This window comes from Hipposideros armiger, unplaced genomic scaffold (assembly GCF_001890085.2).
Source record: "Hipposideros armiger isolate ML-2016 unplaced genomic scaffold, ASM189008v1 scaffold_1279, whole genome shotgun sequence".
In the NCBI taxonomy this organism is placed as follows: Eukaryota; Metazoa; Chordata; class Mammalia; order Chiroptera; family Hipposideridae; genus Hipposideros; species Hipposideros armiger.
Window position 1 is genome coordinate 204487 of NW_017732629.1, and position 22614 is coordinate 227100.

Below are 22614 nucleotides of genomic sequence, written 5' to 3' on the forward strand. Positions count from 1 at the left end.
TATGAAATTTATATATGTGTTATTTTTCAGCAGTAGTAATTCCATGATTGAAATTACATATAATAATTTATATATAAGTAATTATATGGGGGTGCCAAAAAATGTATACAAGTGGACACTTTGGTCAACATTGCTCAAGCAGTAGTTCACCATAATCAGAAATGTCTGGATGCTGATGGTAACCACTTTGAACACCTCTTGTAATTGCAGGAGTCAAACGTGACTTATATTCATCTTTTGTTATCGCTATATATTGGGTATTACCATTTTAGTAGAGTATTCCTTTCTTAAAATACATTTTTGGCACCTTCTGCATATAAATCATTATACATACTTATACATATCTATATATATAATTATATATGTGTCTGCAAGTATATCTAATACATGTTATACATACATACATAACAGAATGCCTCCATGCATATGTTATTTTCAAAACAAAGTCACTGAAATATTCAGCTACCCCTGAAAAAATTCCATTATCAATGCTGAAACATGAACCAGACCAGGAGCAGACTGAGATTATTATGGCTCACGTAACAACAAGGTTCCACTTCCTCATTCCTTCAGTGTTGAAACAATCTCCACTGAACCAGCTCCACACCAAGTACACTGGAGATTGTTTCAATATGGCAAGAAAGATAAGATTGACACTACTGTCATCTGCATGAACTCTACCTCCCCTTTCATATGGTCCTATTTCCACTATTACTGATGTTAAAACTGTGTTAAGCCAAATAATGCTGTAATTGAAAATACAAGTATAGTGTTTTCACTTGATACGTTTACACATACTGCCTCCTCATGTCTTCCACGAATTTCCAACTAGTGCAGGAACATTTCTTAATTGGTTGGCCAGTCCATTTAAAGATCAAATTCAGAACGTTACTTCCGGAAAGACTGCCAAGCTTAAGCAAAATAGTCCCTGGTGTCTAAAATATCTAATATAAGTGACAGAAAAGATTTATATGTGATATAGTCCATCTTCTAATTTGATTTGAAGATAGTGAGAAAATGACCCAGAAATAAACAATACATCAAATGATCATTCTCATATCAACTAAAAATTCTAAGATTACAGCCACAGAAAATCTAAAATAGATGCATAAACTGAACCAATCATTAATATCATTTATTGTGAGGACACCATGATCTTTACATGATCTTTAGTCAAATTATTCACACACACACACACACACACACACACACACCAACTTTGATAAACAGGACCTATGATAGTTATGAGAATCAACTAAGACTGACAAAACTAATGACAGCCTGTACTGAAAATGCAAAAGATCTAAGAGAAATATTCAAGATTTGCATTGATTTTCAGCAATGGAAATGAATTACCCTGTATAGGTCATGTATAGGAGATTAAAGCTAATTATCCAAGGCAGAATATCTCAGAAGAACAGATGTGTTTGTTCTATGGAATAAATGGGGTAAATTTTTGGCATTGTGTACAGTCTCAGCACAAATAAAAATCAACTGAAGAAATCCAAAAAAAAAGTTTACTTAGTGCAATAATATATCTATTTTTAATAACATGAGTCATGATTCTTAAGCATTCCAAAGAAGGCAAAGTTGATTTAATATTAGTATTTTTTGGAAATCAGGTTATTTGCTTTATTTACATCTAAACTTTACAATGATAATAAAATTAAAAATCATATGATAAAGAGGTGCATGAGTTTGATGGGTGCTATATATTTTCAATAGTGAATGGAATAAGTACAAATATGAAATTTGTAGGTAGATTTTGCAGATGAAATATGAACACTTATTAGTTATAAAGCGAGAATATTCTACATGGAGACAATGCATAATTGTTGTTTATAGAAAGAAAAATAAATGTTTTCAAACTTTTTATTATTTTATTTATTTACGTATATATCCATCTTTACTCTCTATAAGTAACTGATTTTTGTTTTTAATACAGCACCCAACCCCAGTTCTTCCTACCTCTGCAAATGACACCTACCCTCCAGGACTAGAGTCTGAGCCATTTCTGTACATCGTAGGACGAAGGAAAATGATGGATGCACAGTTCAAATGCTATAACCGAATGCAACAGTTACCCCCATACCAAGGAGAAGGTAAAAAGAAGGATGTATGTAAACGTGTGTTTCAGACATCATTGAAGGTTTATTTTCTTCCATGAGTAAATATGTGTTGACTAATTTTAATTTAACAGGCCAGCAGTTTTAACAGTGGTTTTCATACAGCAGACATGCATAATTTCTTTGCTCAAGTTCATCCAAAGACTTTCTGGCTAACATCTGCACTTATGACAAAATTACTGCAAGAACTCAGTATTCACACATGGCAAGCAGGAACAATGCAGAACTAAGTGAGGGACAGGAATTGGAAAATGACAGGAAGGAAATTGGAAAATGGCGGGCAGAGAATTTGCCTCCAGTGGAACCTGTCAAAACCTTGTCATGTTTGGGTTAATTAGGCACTATCTTCCCTTAGCTGTCAATTGGTTGGCAACTCATACTATTCCTTCTCCTTTTCTACCTCCAATCCCTAGAGGAATAGAAAAAGATATCTCTGAGGCAGACATTGTTTATCTATCACCTTCTCTATAATGTTTTATGTGATTGCTCAAATATGCTTGGGGCCAAGCATATTCTGTTAGCTATAAAGTGCCCAGAGGAAACAAAAGGGAGGGTACGATGGCCAAGCATTGCTACATCTATTTTCATTCTCTCCCCTGTCCCCTAAATCATTCTATGAGACCCAACAAGATCTTGTATTCCCTTGTGTATTCTAAGACAATACTCTTGGTAGAGGGGAAAATTAGTTAAATATACTATAAATATTACTATACATAGTTTGCCTTCAAATAGTTTTAATCTGTAGTTCTCATTTTTAGCATTTTTCTTTAAACAAAAAACTAAGTCAATCAGAAGATAGATGCATGTTAATCTTCCTGTCTGCAGTAGTTCCAGTGTTTTTTAAGAACCTGAAGAGGCATTATATGCAACTTACCTCCCTAAAGAAACCATTTCTCTAAGCAAATGAAATGATAGAAAGAGAAAACTGGTATTTCCAGAGATTAAGTGAGCGCAGTCACCTTCACTTTAGTCTTAGTTATCTTAGGAGGTTGAACTTTTTGCTATTGATCGTTATTTAAAACTTTATTATATCTCTTTATAGAGACAAATCTTCATGTTTTAGGGTAGGTTTAATTTTTGAAAGCAGTGAGAAACCACTTGGAGCCATCGTTGATGAATACATAAAGTGATCACACTGAGCATTATTTTAGCCATTAATAAAGTGTTATTCTAAAGTACTAAGACTGTTTACATATGTGATCCAACTGGCTGCAAATGCAACTTCAGTAGGATTCTGAACAACTGCATCACCCTGGGATTAAGGCTAAAACCACCCAAGGCAACCCCTTTGAAGGTTAGTGGTTAGTAGGATATACTGGGTTGTCGGAAAAGTCATGATGCATTTTTTCTGTTTTTCGTTGCAAAAATGTGTCACTTTCCCGACAACCCAATAACATATGCTTCAAAGCTGCATAGTTTTGGTTTTTTTTTTCAAGGTAAGCCTTTTACCCAAGGGTTATATTGCATATACCTTCACAAGAGTTCTCTCACAGCAAGCATTTCTGGAGAGATTTTAAACAAAAGATTTTGGAGAAAAGATTTCATGCAGAAGACGTGTGTCTATGAGGAACAAATGCAGAAAACCTTACAAAAGTGTAAATTCCATCCATAGTCAGTAAAGCTAATGTCTTTGTTTTGTTGCTGCTGCTATTGCTACTGTTGTTTTTAATACTTCAATATCCAAAGAGCCCCAGAGTAACTGTCGCTGCACTGTTCAATCCTGCTGAGGGTTCTGCAGTGTTTGACAATGTTCATGTCTTTCTAAATGTCCAGGTCCATTTTGCAACCGCACCTGGGATGGATGGCTGTGCTGGGATGACACACCGGCTGGAGTAGTGACCCAACAGCACTGCCCCGATTATTTTCCCGACTTTGATCCGATAGGTAATATGTTTATTTTTATTTTACATTTTGCTATGAAGCTTCTAGAGTTTTCATGCTCCTGGAAAGAAAATCAGATCTAAAATATACCTACCTAATCATACTCTACACATTTTAGTATGTGCTGAGGCATTTCCATAAAGGAAATAGTACCCAGTCGCACACATACAACAGGCTATCCTTATGTTTTAAGTCACATTGCTGCTCAGTTGTGCACACTCATCATAAATTCTATTATGTTTTGAGTAAAAACCAACAATTTACATAGGAAAAAATATAATGTGTGTAGGGTATAGTATTATTGGGGTTTCAGGCATCCACTGGGGTTCTTGGAACATATGCCCTGTGGATAAGGGGGACGACTGTGTCTCATTTTATATTCACACAATATTTGACACAAATCCACAAGTGAATCCAAGCCTCCTAAGCTCTTACCTAACCCTCTCTGTATAAGTCAATGCAACAGTCTTGAAAAAGCATTTGAGACACAGCATTGCTAAATCTCCATATAAATTTGTGCAGATTGAATACTTTTAGAACTTTCGGGGATGGCATGTTTTTTCCTTCAGGCCTCAAGCTAGTCACACTGGTGTGATTGGAAGTTGAGCTAGATGCTTGGGCAGGATAAATGTCTCAGAATACCAGGTACAAAGTGAAGTGAGAAGCTAGAGGGCTGAAGTTGTATTTCTTAGAACCGTCTGATACCCACATAAATAAAAGGTCTGGAATCCAAGGTGCTCCGTGGTTAGTGGTCAGGAGCAATGCGGAGGAATGAGGAGGCATATGAGGTCGACTAACAGCCTCAATCTAGAGACTGGACCAATGGGAGTGGAGAATGGGACTGGGGAGGTGCTAATAGTAAATGAGTGATTCTCAACTTGGCTAAGAAGCTGGGAAACTTTAAAAATCCCGATGCCTAGTCCCACCTCAAACATTGTGATCTAACTAGTTTGGAGTACAAGGCAGGGCATCCGGAGTTTTAAAAGCTCTGCTTGTGACTAATGCGCAGCCAAGGTGAAAAAGTGTTAAACAATTAAGAAAGTGACCAGTGCCAGGAAAGTTCAACCAGTGTGCTAAGTAGCTGTGCCTGCAGGAGGCAGGGCCTAGTATCAGATGAGATAGCGGAAGGTGGGTCCCAGAGGAGTGAAAGCTAGTAGCCACTTGGCTCCTGAAACTGTGGGTCTCAGGGCCAGAAAAGCTCTGTCCCAAGGAACTAGATAGAAAATAGATCCCATTGAAATGTATTTGGGATTAAGACACTGAAAAGGGAGTTATAAAGGAGACCCAGAAACTGAAAGTTAAGTTGGGTCCAGCTATATGCATAGACACACTATGTAAGTCCCTATGAAATTTGTTCCTGAGAGTAGAGTGAGCCTGAGCCTGCAGAGGGTGTTTAAGGGGCTCTAGATGTTGAAACTGGCTGGCTGTGGGAACAAGGCCCCAGGCAAGCAGGTCGTTCCACCATAAGCTGATATCTCTTCTACAAAGATATGATGTAACAGAGCACAGTCACCCCTCCACACCTCACAGCACTCATCCACCTTCTTCCTTCAGTGTCCTTCGTGTATCCATGGAAGAGAGACCATCCAATTGGTGGAAGGGAATACCAGGGTCCCGACAAAGGAGGATTTTCTTTGAATTCTCTGATCTGGACTAGGAATCGCGTTTTGAAAAGAGGAATCAGTGTTTGTTTTGTGCTTAACAGACTATGGAAAATCAACCATGACTTTCCATTTTTTTTCGAATTTCTACCGCATTTCAGGGTCAACCAGCCTATCTGGTTTTTCTCATTCACTGACAATGAATGACAAGAGGTTATCACCCATAAACTGAACATGAGGACATTAGTTAAGATCGAAAACAGCCATCAGACGGTAAATCTAGGCAAGAAAGTTTCTGGAATCCAGATTAGAGCAGAGAAATTAATCTATCCCTAAGACAATGTTTGAGAGAAGCTTAATAAAGCAAAACCAACTTTCTGACAATAAAATCAGATCTCAGTGATATTTCAGCCAAATCATTTTTTTAACATGGATTGTTTCCTTCACGCTTAAGCAATGTCCGTGTCCTCCAAACATTAGTATATGATTCTGACTTCCACATCCCTATGCTAAGAAAAAAAAAAGCCATATATAAAAGGGTTATCCATAGGTGTGACAGGTCCTTGCCTAAGCCAATGAAGCAAAATGCTTTCCAAACATATTTTCCCTAAGAAATTATTAAAAATCAAAACTTGGCATGGGTTTCAAATACACTGGTAAAATCTCTTTGCATGTTATACCAATTCATGATTGTTATATCATCTCTGAGGCAATAAACACATTGCAGAGGTACATCAGAAAACTAGAGAAAGTTTGAATAATTCAAATTAAATTTGGCAAGCACATCCATTTTAATGTTTACTTGTTTGTTATTTCCATTTTATTTAATTCGATATATTTTTTCTTCCAATTGTATAGCCAGTTGGGTTAGAATTTAAATGCTATCTTGTAGTCAAACAAAATTATTTTTGCTTCTTTGGGTCACTGGGATAAAGTGTTTAGAAGTAACTTGGCCACAGGACCGTAAGGTTAAATGCAGAGCTTACTAGCCTTGCCATAGCTTTCGAATCAAAGCTATGATCCCTGGCCTCACTACTTGATAGCTATGGCAGGGAATTTACTTAATTTCTCTGAGCCTCAGTTTCCTCATATGTCCAATGGGACGGCCAAAACCCACCTTAAATGGTCATTATTAAAATTTAAGAAGATAATTCTGCAAAATGCCTGTTAGCACAGTGCCTGGCCCATAGCAAATGCAGAGACCTTTAATATGCCAATCCAGCTGAACCAGCCAATTTCACCATCACCTAAGAGATGATTTTAAAACAGTGACAGCTAAATCAATGAATCCCTAATATATTCTCTGTGAGACAAAGAGAGGCCATTTAAATGAAATCTTTTTGAGAGACATAAAAATCATCTCTTGACATGTCTATCCCTTAGTTTTGGACTTCTTCGTTCTATTGAATTGAACGATATGAAATTGCCAGTACTTGACCTTGTGACCCACAAAAACTGAAGTTTCGTGCAACCAAACTAATAAAGAAATATTGTGTATAAATGAAGAAAAGCATTGTCTCGCTCTTTTAGTCACATAGTTCTATCTAAAATCAGAAGTTTAATGTTAAAAAATATGAGGTAGAGTATAGGTAGCACTTTGGAATCTGACCGGTGTGGGATTAAATCCTAGCTCACCCCCTATCCGCTGACTTCAAATCCCACAACATCGCTCACTGTCTGTATCCTGTTGTAAATGAAGACAGCAATGTCTTCTTTTCACAGCTTTGCTGAAGATAAAATGAGACAACGCATATTAAAACACCTTGTATAATTAAAACACCTGCATAAGCTAGTAGATTCATTGTAGTCTCTGTTGACTGATATTCACATTTAAGTTCTATAAAGTGATTAACACTTTGGAATTGTTTTTAAGCCTTAATTTGTTCTTTTTCCATCTTGATATTTTGAAATAATAATGCAATATCTGTTATGTTTCATTAACAGAAAAGGTTACAAAATACTGTGATGAAAACGGGGCTTGGTACAGACATCCTGAGAGCAATAAGACCTGGTCTAACTACAGCATGTGTAACGCTTTCACTCCTGATAAACTGAAGGTAGGTTCTATGTCAAATTTCAATATTTGGTGAGAATGCCATTATTGGTACATAGAAATGTATGCATAACTGTAAAGTACCTGCTACCAAGGAGCAAACCTCTATTATAGAAGGATATCACATAATGGCCTCTAAGTCCTTGGGATTCTTGGAAGTGGCTTTAGAGAAAACGACATTGTACTTCTTGGTTGGCACTCAGTGTCAATCAGAGTTTCATGAGCATATAGAATCAGGCCATTTATATCAAGGGGAATAGGGCCCATGAAACCGATGATGGGATTCCCTACAATGTCAGATATTAGGCAGCATTTTCAGGGCCTCTTTAAGATCTCTCTTCGCATGGAAGAGTTCCAAAACGACAAATTTTTTCATAAGTCACAAGCCAACGGTTGCCCCCGTCCCTGCCCGAAGATGTTCATGATAGCTTTACCATCAGGCCTTAAAGGAACCCTTATAAGGGAGCTTCTCATCAGCTTGTTGATAAAGGTGTGGCTGTTTAGGTTATTTTCAGTAGAAATCCATTCTGATTTGTTAGTACTTGTGCCTTAGTGGCTATTAAATATGTTTAGTATCTCTGCTTAGAAACATTTAAGTCGATGCATCAGAAATCTGAAAAGATCACAAAGCCCATGACCAGGCCACCTCCTCTTCCCACAGAACTGGGAGACACAGTTGGTCATTATTTAAAAGCCACATGGGGCATCTCTGAGCAACCCTGGTGGGTACAACAAAAAATCTATTGTTTCCTTCAAAGATAGGTCTGTATGCTAACTGATTGCAAGGTTGGAAGCTAAAAGCATACCAGAAGCCATAGGAGTATAGAAAATTTTCCTTTTATTAAAAACAAAACAAACAACAACCCAAAACAACCAAGATAAACAGATAACTTAGAGACCAGTTGCTAGAGGGACACCTTATCATAGGTACAAGCTGAAGGCACCAAAGCCAGTTACCGCTTCACAAATGGCTTAGTTACCCCTGAAACTCAGGTGCACGTCTAAATCCTAATGGAGAGGTACTTCCTTAATAAGGGCTGATTGAAATGACATGTCACTGAACATGGAATTTCCTTAATGAGTGCCGATTATGATTTTACAGAAAAAAATTATAATTCTGTTAACTGAATTGTTATAAAGAGTGCAGATCCAAATAAATAATTCTCAGTGCTGCCATATTTGACATTCTCACACACTCTGGCCATATCTGAGAAGAAAATAAACTATTTTCAGGATAAATGCTCCCCCCAGGCACCTAATATAATGATTGAAATTCTTTGCACAAATCTTCCATCTATATGCAGGCAAACGTTGTTTTGAAGAAACCAACCTAGAATTTATCAAAAAACAAACAAACAAACAAACAAACGAACAAATAAAACAACCCAACCACTTCTCAGTCTTAAGAATGACACAAGAATAGTAGCTAAATTATGAGCTGTAGGTTAAATCTTACACATTTAGACAACTCTATTTCAGAAAAATAAATATTTTTAAAGTATTGTAGAGGTAACTGAAGGGAGATGAATTAAGTTATATGAAGTTTTCTTAGAAACAAAATATGCAGGAAGAAAAATAAAATACTGACAGAGGATAAGGACATGGATATATATCCAAATTAAAAACAGTATTTTAAATGGCAAAGGAATTTCAAATGTTAAACTATTTAAAAGGAAGAACTTTTAGAAATGCCACTCCTAGTCTTTTGTCTGGCAGTGAAGTTAGAAAAATCGCCAGAAAATGAATTCCTGGGAGAAAAGACTGGAACTGGGTGTTTTCTTGCAAAGATTCCTAAATACCTCCTAAGAAGGGACCTATAAGCTATTTAGAAGTCTTTATCAGCTCTAGATATAAACCAACTATTCCAACTTTATTATCATTACTGCAAGGATAAAAAGCACTGTTAGGAGGGTAGTAGCAACAATGAAAATGGCAAACAATGTGTAAATGTTTGGTCATTGGTGCAACAGGTACAATTCAGAAGTTGACCAGTTCATTTGAAATTCTAAGGCCTTAGAAAGGCAATATTTCTGTCTAGCAATAAGGCAAATTACCAAAGGACTCTGCATGCTTTCATAGCCTTTTAGCAGAATTTACATTTTAACCTCAGAACCTTCCCAAGGACCCTAACAAGAATCAAAATGTTCAAGGATAATGATTTATACAGAAATACCACATTTCTCCCAGGAATTCAAAGCACTTCATAGAAATCATCCAACTTATCTACACTATATTTGCATTCATGCCAGGACCCACTAAACTATGGAAGGAACTTAAGAGGAGAAGTCAAGAGACTGTTGTCCTCATTTCAAGTCAATGGTCCTCTTTGAGCCTCTGGGGTTTTTTTTCCATCCATCCAATGACTATTGCAGTTTCTTTCTTTTCCCCAAAACATAGAATAAAGGGTAACCAACTCTAAAAACAAGTTATACGTTTGGGGGATGGTACCCATCAATAAATAGAGAAAAAATCATCTACGTACTATCCAAGGAGTGCCTAAGGCCCACCTGCCCCCCAAATATCCCTCCCATAGTCATCACAAATATAAAAGCTAACATTGGAACACATAAAACTGTGAGGATAAAATAAGTAAGTGATTTAGATTTAACATTATTTTCCATTAATCTACTTTGTATCTATAGATTTGTCAATGCTGGACATTTCATATTAATGGGATTATATAATAGGTTATCTTTTGTGACTGGCTTATTTCACTTAGCATTATGTTATTAAGGATCATTTATGTTACAGCTTGTATCTCTATTTCATTCCTTTTTATGGCTGAACAGTATTCGATTCTATGGATAAACCACACTCACCCATTGATAGACACTGGAGTTGTTTCCACTGTTTGGTTATTATGAAAAATGCTGCTATAAACATTTGTGTGGACATATATTTTCATTTCTCTTGGGTCTTTTTTGCCTTGATCAGTCTTTCCAGGGAGGGTTGAAATTAATTTTTTTATGAACTCAGTTTTGTCTTTGTTGATCCACTCAATTGTATGTTCAAGTTCTCTTTATTATTACCATTTCCCTTTTTTTCATTCTTTGAGTTTAATTTTCCTATTTGTCTTAACTCCTTTAGATAGAAATTTAGATAATTGATTTTCAACCTTCTCCATTTGTCATATATGCCTTTTAGTCTTTAAACTTCCCTCTATACAGCTTTATCTCTATCTAAAAATTTTTGGTATGTCATTGTGAGTTCTACCTTGATCCAATGGTCATTTAGAAATATATTGCTCAATTCTCACAATATGAGAGTGTTTTTTAAGTTATCTTTTTATTAAGGATTTCTACACTATTGTGATCAGTGAAGATGCTCTTTAAGATTTCAATTATTTGAAATATGCTTGATTTGCTTTACCGACTAGTATATGTCAATTTGGATAAATATAATTTGAATATTTAGCGAGCATTTAAAAAGAATAGGTATTCTGCAGATGTTGGGTACAGAGTTTATTATGTATAAATTGGTAAAATTTGTTAATCATGTTCAAACCTTCTATAGCTTGACTTTATTTGTCTGCATGTTCTATTGATTACCAGGAATTATCACTTTTTGCTTTATGATTTATATGGTTTGAGTTTATACTATTAGGTACATAGAAATTTTAAATTGTTATAGTTTTCTGACTTAACATCTGGACCTGTATGATATTACTTGTTTTCTTATTGTTACTGTTTACCTGGGTCATCTTTTCCTATCCTTTTACATCCAATATTTCTGTATCCCAGTATCTAACAGTATTTTTTATAAGAAGCATATAATTGCTTTAAAAATTATCTAGTCCAATCAAATTATTTTACAGGTGGGGACTACTGGGTCTAGAGAGGTGAAGTGACTGATTTGTGGGAGAGAAACAAAGACTTAGTGATGGGGCCAGCTGAGTGGCTCAGTTGGTTAAGAGTTGGCTTAAGAGCACAAGCGCTGAGCAACAGGGCCGCTGGTTCGATTCCCACATGGTCCAGTGATGCTGCGCCCTAGCTGAGCTGTTGCTGAGCTGCAAATAGGTGGCAGGATGGCTTAGCTGATGTTAACAACAAGATTGCCTGTTTGATGGTGGCTACGCCCACCCGCAACTAAGACTGAACTTGGCACCTTGAGCTGAGCTGCCGCCCAGATGGCTCAGTGGATCGAGCATGTGCTCTTAACAACAAGACTGCTGGTTCTACTCCCGCATGGGATGGTGGTTACGCCCACCAGCAACTAAGATTGAACACAGCACCTTGAGCTTAGAGGCCATGAGCTGCCGAAGGGCAACCAGATGGCGACTGGTGCCCTCCACAACGAAGACTGAAGAACAACAACTTGGCTGGTCCCCCTCCCCCAATTCCCCAATAAAATATTTTTAAAAAGACTTAGTGATAATACTCTGAGTAAAGAACAGCTCTGATGAATTCAGTCTTATGTTCTCCTCACTACATCATGCATATTCTTAATCTTATAATATTCTATCTGTTAATCCAATTAATTATAATTCAACACAATTTAATTCCCTGAAATATTTGTCATAATTTTAGCAGGGTTTTTTTTTTGAAGGAGGAAAACCATTGTTGATTTACACTGATATTTAAAAATAGAAATGATTTTCTTTCTTTTATACTCATTTATTCTCCTATTTGTTTTTGTAACTTTTTGTTTGTTTGTTGTTATTCCAGAATGCATACGTTCTGTACTACTTGGCTATTGTGGGTCACTCTATTTCGATTCTCACCTTAGCGGTTTCGCTGGGGATTTTCATGTATTACAAGTAAGTACCCTTATAACACCTGCTTTTTATTTTCTTTTTTAAGGTACTGAAATACATAGAAAAAGCTGCAAAAGTTTTGCAGGGTAAGGGTTCTGCAAATCATAACAGACATGGGAGTCATGAAGTAGCAAGAAAAATTATATTAATTAAAATATGCTTCTAACCCTTTGAGGAAAATAGGATAGATTCACATAATTTTAAAAGGTAGTATTCCTCCTCCACAGAATGAAATAGTCCTGTGAGCCCATAAGTACACTGTGTTAACATGGCTAAGTTTCCGTGAAGTATTGAGAAGAAGATCATCCTCCTTCTCTTACCCCCACTCTAAAATATGGAGGCCATGGCTCCAAGTTCAAGTGCACCTGCCTCATAATGAGCTGTATCATGAGTGGATTTAGCCAGGAAAGAAGTGGGGTTGTGAGGCTCTGATAGTGTTTGCCCAGAGAAGGAAGGTAAATCTCCCTTCTGGCCTTGACTCATCCAGCCAAGGTCAAGGTGAATGTCAAGTGCCAATTTATTGCCTTTGCAAACCTAGCACTGTTCACTGCAAGTATCTTTTAAGATACTCTGAGGAATAAAATTTCAATGATGGTTTCTATTCTAAGGCTGAGTCTGTGCACTTGATTGCATCATCTATGGCAAAATGATTGAGTTGATACAGATGCTGATTTCACAATAGTGGAGAGTTTAAAACATTGGTTCTGTATGTTCAGGAGTGACTTCATAATATATATGAGATAGTAATATATGTTAAATTTCTTTCTAAAAACATGTCCTAAATGTAATGTAATTTCTTCAAATCAAAGGCAGGAGGCACTACATTACATTCTCATAACAATTCTGCTAACTTCTGTAGTGCCATGGGGGTCTCCTTCCACTAATAGTTTTATTGTTATGGTGGTATTAAACAAATTATTAAGAAAAGCTCCTTCATAGGCCCAGACGGCAAATAATCCTTTACATTTTAAAGATGTGCTATGTAATTAAATACACAGTGACTCATAAATAGAATAATGGAATTTTAATTAAAATATTATCATGATAATACTAAAGAAAATTGAACCTACATCGAACACGTCACTATTCTTCATGGAAGTTTGAAATGTTTTCGAAATTAATACTATTAAATGTAATATAAGCCTTTAGAAAAAAAAGAAAATTAAACCAAGGAGAGAATCACCTGTACACTCACCCTTAACACAGCTATTATTATTTTTTATCCTTTTTAAATCTTTGCCTATATCTTATATTATAATTATATATATATATATATATATATATATAAAATGTCTATATCTTATGTACTTAAAATTTCATAGATTGACCTAGCAACATGACTAAATAGCAATTTTTTGTTAAATCAGTAGCAAATGACAACTTAAATAAACAGAGAATTAACTCCTTCCATACATGGTTTAAAAGGAAAATGACATAAACAAAGCAACAAGACACAAGGGATTAATTACTAGAATTAAAATAAAAGAGTATTTTCAATTACAGTGGTCAGTACAGCAGAGTAATCATATTGCATGATTAATCTTGAAATGTCTGTTCATTTTTCAATGGCATCTGACCATGGTGAATAAATAAGTACATCATGGCTCCCATACAACTTTGATTAAAAAGTCTATCACTGAAAGTCTATTATTTAAAAAATGCTAACATAACCTTAAGGAAATTGAAAGAAAAAGCCCCCACTTTTGTAATGGTGTAACTAAAAAATGTATTCAGGCCTTTAAAGATAAAAAAAATGTCAAGGGGAATTTCTTAGTTCTTTATTTCTCCAGTCACCTAAATAAGTGACGGGGTATGAGAGCCAAATCAGGAAGGAAAAAAAAAAAGAATGTTTTGACAACCATTTCTATATTAAGCCACTGAAAATGGGTGTTTAAAAGTGCAGCACAAGGGCAACATAAAATATTTCTCAACTCCAGTAAGCCCTGAAACAAAATTAATCTGGTCAGACAGACCCTTGGAAAGATATGGGTGCAGATTGTCTAGGAAGCACCTGATTTTGTCTTACTACCTCTCAATCCCAAAAACCTACTGAACAAATTTTGGGAGGAAAAACAAGTCTTACTGGTTTATAATCTGAATTTAGTAATGGGAAGATATAAACTGAAATAGCTGGCTCTCTAGAGCACACACAAGGAACAAATAAGATGTGAAAAAACAAAAGAGAAAAAAAGAAGGAAAAAAAAAAGATGTGAAAAACACATGCTAACATGCTAAACTTTCAAATCCAGAAAAAGTCATATCTGATTTTTATACTTGTTCTTAATCTGATGTTATACTTACCCAAACTAAAAATATCAAAGGCATCTGTTTTCTTAAAAATAAAATATGTTTCTGATTCTTCACATTTTTCCCATTACATTTGCATTTCAGATATATTTAAAGCAATTATGAAAAATAAAAGGTAATTCTGATCTATCACTGAAATTTATCTTTTTTAGCAACGTTCTCCCCACACTGTTTTCAAACACTCAACCTCAGCCTTATGGTCTTTACTGTACATTACAACATAAGGTTTTATGATTTATGCAATTATATGGCATCATCAGTGTGAAATCTGAGCAAAACAATAATCAGCACTCCTTTGCTTAATTCTACATACTCAGGGTTGAGTTATTTTGAAAAACCCAATCAATTTCATAAAACTGCCATGAAACCAAAATGTGAAGTCATACCTAGCTCCACTTCTGACACCTAGTGCCCCATTCATAACCATCCAATTGAAATCTCACTCTAAAATCATAAAATGTGCCTTAAAGGGTCTATAAAAAGGAATAACCCTGCAAGCGTCCTCCTCCAAGCATGGGGCTAAGAAGGCCTACAGGGGAATTCAAAGTTACTGAATATACGACAGGCTGTGGACCTGCCGATACTTTGCTGCTAAAAATCCTGGGATATTACTCAGAATGAGATCAAGGCATGCCTCTAATCATACTGTGGTTTTATTCTGAGCATGCCAGTGTAGGCAACAGGCAAGGCTCTGGGACCCTGAAATAAATAAGAATCATGTTGCTTGTGCTATCAGAAAATACATGGAGAAAAGTACATATAAAGTCTTTGTTATTTTAAAGAAGAAAATTGAGCTGCTAGGCCCTCTTCAAGAGAGCGAAAAACATTTTTGTCAGTAATTTAAATCACAGAAGAGGCAATACTGAAGATCCTAACTGTACAAAAGTGGCAGAGTTAAAATAATGTTCAGGATGATGTAAGGTTACTTGTGGTCCACTGGCTTAGGGATGAAGACAGCCTCTTTAGGATGGTGTTTGGTTTGGGACCTTGCTGGGGGAAATAGGAGCAATACTATGGAGAGGGATTAGATAGAAACATCAAATCAATTCAGCAGTTCTCCTCGCTGCTAGATGCCAGTAGTAAATGTCCACAAGAGAGTTAAAGGTGCGGATAGGGAACACTGGCTTGAGAAAATCACACAAGTGGACATTTAATTGTGTTTGTTTCCTGACCATGTTAAGCAAGTTTGCAAAGCATTCACTTACCCCATCAGTTCCACTTACAATTTAATAATTGACATTTCAGTGGAATAAGTCTAAATACTGGGACATCTCACAGTTTACTCTCTAGAAAGCACAATAATGCATTAACATCTATCTTGACTGCTTGATGCCCATGACTTACTGATTGTTAAATATTTCAAACATCAATTACCTTTGCCAGAAAGTCAGTAGAGAGATGTTGGAAGACGGGGTTTCTTCACTGCATCACCTTGTTTACGTTACATTACATTACTTTGGCCATATTAACAAACAAGGGAGGTTTCCACTGGGACCTCCAGAAGGAATACCGATTCCTCCACTACTCACTCAGTACTCCCTGTTATATTTGGTCACATCTGCAGTGGATGGATAGATAACTCTTTATCTTGTATAAGATCCACTATTATACGTCTCGGGCCACCTTTCTATTCCTCCAGAGAAACCATTAAATCAGTAACACCAACGATAGCCCTCCTTTCTCCCAACCCACCCTTGACATGACAGGACACCAAATAACTTTTGGTCCTATTTTGGCACGCTGTTCACTAATAGAACAGTAGTAATAGGAAAGGAAGCAAGAATTATGAATGAAAGGGAATTCCTTAAAGATAAAAATTGTGTGCTAAATCCAAAGGTAAAAAGTCTCTTGTCAGATGGAAAAGGTGTATAATGTATTGTGTTTTCAGGTTTTTCTAGGAGTTTTAATGCAATCTATTTCACATTCCTTCTCCTCCCCTCACTTCTCTTGTCCATGGTGACCAAAATATGATATCTAGGTAAAGGAAAACGTCGAGTAACACTGGAAGATAATGACTTTTCTTGTACTAGTCACAACAATTATTCCAAATGCATACTTTCCATGCACCAATAAATTCATAGTAACTTTTACTTGTTTCCTTATTTGCTACTTTCCTTGTTTCCTTTGAATATGACTATAATTACATTGTCTTATAAGGAGTGAATACTGCTCTTGCTTGTCCTAGGATATCAAACTGGTTTATGTGATCTGCAAAACCGAAGGCAAATATTAAATGCTTTCTCAAGCAACTAAAGGCTCCCCAAGACCACACACATTCATACATCCAGTACCAGTAATTTGGAACAATTATTTTAGTGTGAAAGATTTGCACCAGGTAAACTAAAACCATGAAAATGACATTTCACTTTAACCTTAGAATATGACATCTTGAGAATCATACTCAAGTAGATCATTATCTTTTCTTCACATCTGAGTGACACCTTGATTGGGCCAAGACAGGAGTAGATTATGTTGTCTTATCTTCCCACTATTAGAGAATGTATAGTACTGATGGTTGCCTGTCACTCAAAGAGTAAGTAATGTCCTGTCCATCTAAATACCTATTTTTTATCAAGAGGAAGGAAGTATAGCTAACATCAGGTTTGTGCTGTTTCTACCCAAGACATTTCAGACTTCACAGGAAAATGTTGTCAGCTTCTCTCATGTTCATTCGAGCAACAAGATATTTGCATTGAGAACAATTAAACACATAATTACTTATCTTAAGCTTAGTTAATCCTCTTTAGCACCCTATACGTCTCCTTCAGAACTGTTATCATAATGAATAAACAATTTTATAGATTATAAGGTCCCTGAAGGCAGAAGTTATCTGTTTTGTTCATCCATGTACCCCTAACATATGCCAGAAGGTCTGAATTCTAGTGAGTACACAGTAATATGTTTTGGATTATTGAATGAATTTTAATCAACTTAAAGTACCTTTAACTCACTTCAAAAAGCTCAGTGTAAATGTCATCAAGTCAGTATAATAAAAATTTTTAAACTTAATAAGCAGAAATTATATTGCAACCTTCAAGAATAAGAAGCTGGCATTATATATTAGTCATATTCTTCCTTTGGAGCCTACCAGTTAATCCAGCTTTAAATTATCATTTTCTCATTATGTACATAATACAATACCATATATAGGTTTTAGCTATTAGGATAATATCGTTAACACCTATATTAAGAATTTGGCAAATGTTCAGTATGATACAAAGTATAAGATATGAGATCATCTACCCTTTAATGGAATTCTCTGATGTACCAGAAAACTGCTTAGTGGTCACAGCTGAAAGAGGAAAATTGCTCTTACAGAAAAATTTTTATTTAAAAAAATGAGTAGTAAGACCTACAATGTGTTAGACACTGTTCTAGGTACACAAAACAAATTGCTTTAGCACTTTTATTCTAGTGAGAGAAAAGGAGGAAAAATATCAGGCAATCAACAAACATGTGATATGTCAGGAGATGATAAAAAGAAAAAAACAAAGCAGGCACACAAGGGCCTGAGAGTAGGCGGAAGGTGGAGGAAGTACGTTTTCCTGAGGGTGGCTCTAGTTTACACAGAACGTTAACATTAACCAGTCCTTTAAGTTAATGTTGTACATCAGCAGAGTATTGAACTCTACCCGATCAAAAGAAAACCAGACATGAGAATAGCAGCACTGTATGATGCATTCACCCACATGCCTTAGTTCTGGATAATGTCAACCATCATTGGTTTAAGCCAGGCTGAATTCAATAATCAGACCACAGATAGCTGCCTTCCAGTGAGAAAATATAAAATGCTATTATGACTGTATGGGAAATGGCAGGGCATAGTTGAACTTGCAATATGGAAGCTATACATTTCCATATTGGGTATGATGTTTCATAGAAACAATTTATTTTCTTTTGAAAGCCTTAAATTTGCAACCTACTTTTATAGCACTATTATAAAACCAATCAGGTTTGCTTCACTTAACACTTTTCTCCTGCAAAATAAACTAGCCTTTGACAGTGTGTTCATGTGTGAAAGTTCTTCTCTAAACCTCATCTTGACCACAGGCTTCCTCCTGAATGTAAAGTTCTGTATTCTACCCCAGCTCAGCAAGTTGGGAACATTAAAATATCCTATATTAACAATTTACTAATGTTTGTGCTTCCTGAAAAGCTGAAAAATGTAGCTACAATAATCAAACTATGCTCTGATAGATGTCCTCATTACTTAAATTTACTTTTTAATACAAATAATTAAAAATGAATTATCCTTTGATTTGGAAATCTAGGAAAAACATTATTAGTAAACCCAGACCATTCTCTTATTCATCTTTACCCAGAATTTTCTTTTAAAAATTCCTAGGATCTAACTTTATTCCATGAAGTTTTTTAGGGATAGTTACTATGCTCAATTTTTAGCATCAGTAACTGACGCATTATGCTGAACATTTTTGGACTGGATCAAATATGGTAAATATAAGATTTTTATTCATCTAGGATAATCAGTCCAATTTCGTTATAGCCATCCTACAGGCTTTCTTCATTTGCATCAAAAAGTGAAATAGGATATTCAAACTAATGTTTATTCATAGGAACATTCACAGAAATACGTATGTACAAGTTTATGAAGTGGAGGACAAAGGCACAAAAAATCCAGCAAAGCACTTAGCACCCAAAAGGTGGGAAATGGCTATCCAACAAGCAGTAGCCCTTTGATAGGTGTTGTCAGATCCAAACCACAATATGCCTCATAATGAGATCAAATTTGAGCCTATTTAAAATTCTTTGCCTGTGCCTGAGCTCCACCATCAGGAGGATGTGTAAAGGAGGAAGCACAGAGTTGATTCCAGTTGGAATATGAGACATCAAAAGATGTTAGAAGAAATGGCAAAAAGGAAGGATGTCAGGACACTTAATAAGTCTGTCTGTGTGATGGATCAAGGACATGGATTCAATCCTTTGTCACAGGCAGCCTTGGTTCTGACTTTATGCTCTGTTGTCCCATTTACCACACAATTTCTGCCTGGTTATATCAATGAGTAGTCGACTTTTTATCTAAAGCACACTCTAAACCCTAAATGGTTTCTCTTGTAAGCGTCCTTCTCTTAATTAATTTCATGACATTTGTTATCATTAAAAGTGATTTTATCACTCACTCTTTCAGCTGTATGAAATCTCCCTGAGGACTGAAACCTATGAGCTACTGTGACTGGAAAACTGTTTCTAAAAATCAGGCAGAAAAGTAATAATGAGTCTTAAAAATGGGACCAGCCTCACTTATTTCTGTATGTTTTCTCATCTATTGCTAAAGGAAATATTAACCAAAAAGATTTCTCCCCCCTCAGATACTTCAACATTTTGGCACTGGTTAATGTTTTTTATTACTTTTTCTTCTAGGAACCTTGGCTGCCAAAGGGTAACTCTGCATAAGCACATGTTTCTGACTTATATTCTGAATTCTATTATTATCATCATCCACCTGGTTGAAGTGGTGCCCAATGGAGAGCTCGTGAGAAGGGATCCGGTGAGTACTGCATAATGTTTTTAATTTCATTTTTAAGGATATAGTACCCATAAATAGTGAACACAGTTCAAGTTATTGCTTGACTTAAGCAGCTCTTTACATGTGTAATCATATTTACTTTTTTAGTTGAGTTTTGCATTAAGCAAGACATATCATTTCTATGCAGTTATTGGAAGTAATTTTTTATATACTATAGTAAAGGGCTGGGAATAATTCAGTTATAACCAAATAAGAATTATACAACAAATCATGAGTTTTCACTACTAATCAAAAATTTATGAACATCTATGGGAAGTTTACTGAGAACATCTGGTGAACACAGACAGTCCTAGGTGTACTAGGGCAGTGCTTCCCAGTAGGCTCGTGTGTCACTAATGGGTTTCAGGTGTGCCGAGGTAATCCCCTCAGCATTGTGGCACCAGGCTGGGCTTAGGCCAGTCACTTCAGCTATGGGTTGCTATGCATTTACTCAAGTGAGCCATGTAAAACTTTAAAAAAGGTTTAATTACCCCTAGTTCACTCACTGTCATCTCCCAATCTCTGCTGACAGTCCCCATAAACTGAGTTTAACCAGAAACCAGAGGGCAAGGAAGCCCTGATGGAGATGCACAGATCCATTTCTCTGGGTCCAGGACAGTTGGAGGAGGGTGGAGAGTGCACGTGAAAGCACAAACAGAAGCTATCTAACACAAAATGAATGGCCAAGGGATAGGTTTTTTTTTTTTGGTTCTCTGCTTAACTTTGTTATGCAAGCATCTGTAGATAGCCTCATCTTTCAAAGCTGGCATTTGACAGCTCTGCCAACCCAGTGACAAAAACACATGAAATCTGCCCAGAGCATGCATCCTGCCTGACAGTGGCATGGCATGGGGAAGCAGCTTCATTTAGCTTCTAATGGACCCAACAGTGTTAATAGTTTTTGTAGTGTGAACATATCCAAAAAGGCATTTTGATCTATCTTTTAAAACCATGGCACCTGTTATCTGAGACAGAGTCCTGCCTTACCTGCAGAATGAGACCCAATGGGTTTATCTTGATGAGTTTTCTTTTTTAATGCTGATTTTAATACGAGTGATCTTATGTCATTTAATCCTCATAAAACCCCAGCCCAGTGCAGAGTGGACGTGATCGCCATTATTAGCTGAGTAAACTGAGGCTCAGTGAAGGCACGTGTCCTCTGTACTGTGGACAGTTAGAGAAGGGATTCAAACGCAGTCCTGTCTCACACATAACCTCACCTGCTCCCCTCTTTACTACCTGGTGCTCTTGATTGTCTTGATTTATTTCCTAAGGAAGACGTGTCTTAAAAAAAAAATGGTCCCAGCCATTCCAAAGGGATGACTGCATAATTTGACATGTACACTACCTTTAATTAGGGAAGCTGACCCCTACTAAGTTTAAAACAGATGGAGAAATATTAACTAAGCGTCTCTCAGCAAAGACGATTCAACTTTTTGTCTTCCTATTTCCCATTAAGTGTGGCAACCCTGAGAAAGTAATTATCTGTACAAAGTAGGCCAAGAAATGGCAATTCAGTAATTAAATAATCAACCCTGGAAGCAGTGCTTACTCAAATTATAAACACTGTAAATTCTTTAATAGACTCCCTCTCATCTTTCCTGTGGGGTCTCACACCCACANAAAAAAAAAGTCCTAGGAACAAGGAATTACTCTTACCCTCATTATCTTCAGAAGGAGGAAAGGGTTGTTATGGCTCTTGGGGCCTGGAGGGAGATGAGGAAGAGGATAGAAAAATCAAAGTATATAAAAAGAGAAATCATGTCTAGAGAAAGGCAAAGAGCACTTGGAATTAGGAGATACGGGTCTATCCTCCTCTTTATATTAAGTAAGAAACCCATTTTCCTTTCTACGAAATGATGAAATGAGAGTGAGAGCTTCATATGACTCCTTGTTGTCCAATTAAAAATATGTATTTCAGAATAAATCCGGAGAATGAATTGCTCTTTTCAAACCCAAGTGGGGAAATGGTATATTAGAACTACTGTGAATACAACACAATTATGTTTTGTATAAATAGTCACACTCAAATTCTTTTAGGTCAAACATTTAATCGATTGTCCTATTGAATTTTATGCTTTTCATGGGTTTAGAAGCTGTTTGTTCTCAGGTGAAAACTCAATCTTTTCAGACGTCCTCTTTTTGCATCTAATTCACAGAAATTCAAAGCGTGTATGTTTAAGTCACTTCTAAGACACATTTCTAATCTGATGATAATTTTAAAACTCATTCTACAAATGTCTCAACCAAATTAAACAATATTCTATTGTGCATGAGAACATCTGAGAAAAAAGAGAATTTTTTTTTCTTACAAAATTGTAACTTTAGATTACCTTTATAGAATGAAAATTGTTTTTAAAAAGAGGTAA

At 36.1% G+C, this 22614-nt stretch overlaps 1 protein-coding gene across 1 annotated transcript in view; it reads left to right on the forward strand.

The window, feature by feature from the left end:
* LOC109377070 (calcitonin receptor-like) overlaps positions 1 to 22614 on the forward strand; it is a gene marked incomplete at its 3' end in the record, with an annotated part of 109610 nt that overhangs the window by 67055 nt on the left and 19941 nt on the right. Inside the window, exons 4-8 of the mRNA XM_019633296.1 lie at positions 1946 to 2102; positions 3900 to 4010; positions 7553 to 7665; positions 12326 to 12417; positions 20101 to 20227. Of these exons, the coding sequence (XP_019488841.1) occupies positions 1946 to 2102; positions 3900 to 4010; positions 7553 to 7665; positions 12326 to 12417; positions 20101 to 20227 (600 nt within the window). The remainder of the gene's footprint in view (positions 1 to 1945; positions 2103 to 3899; positions 4011 to 7552; positions 7666 to 12325; positions 12418 to 20100; positions 20228 to 22614) is intronic.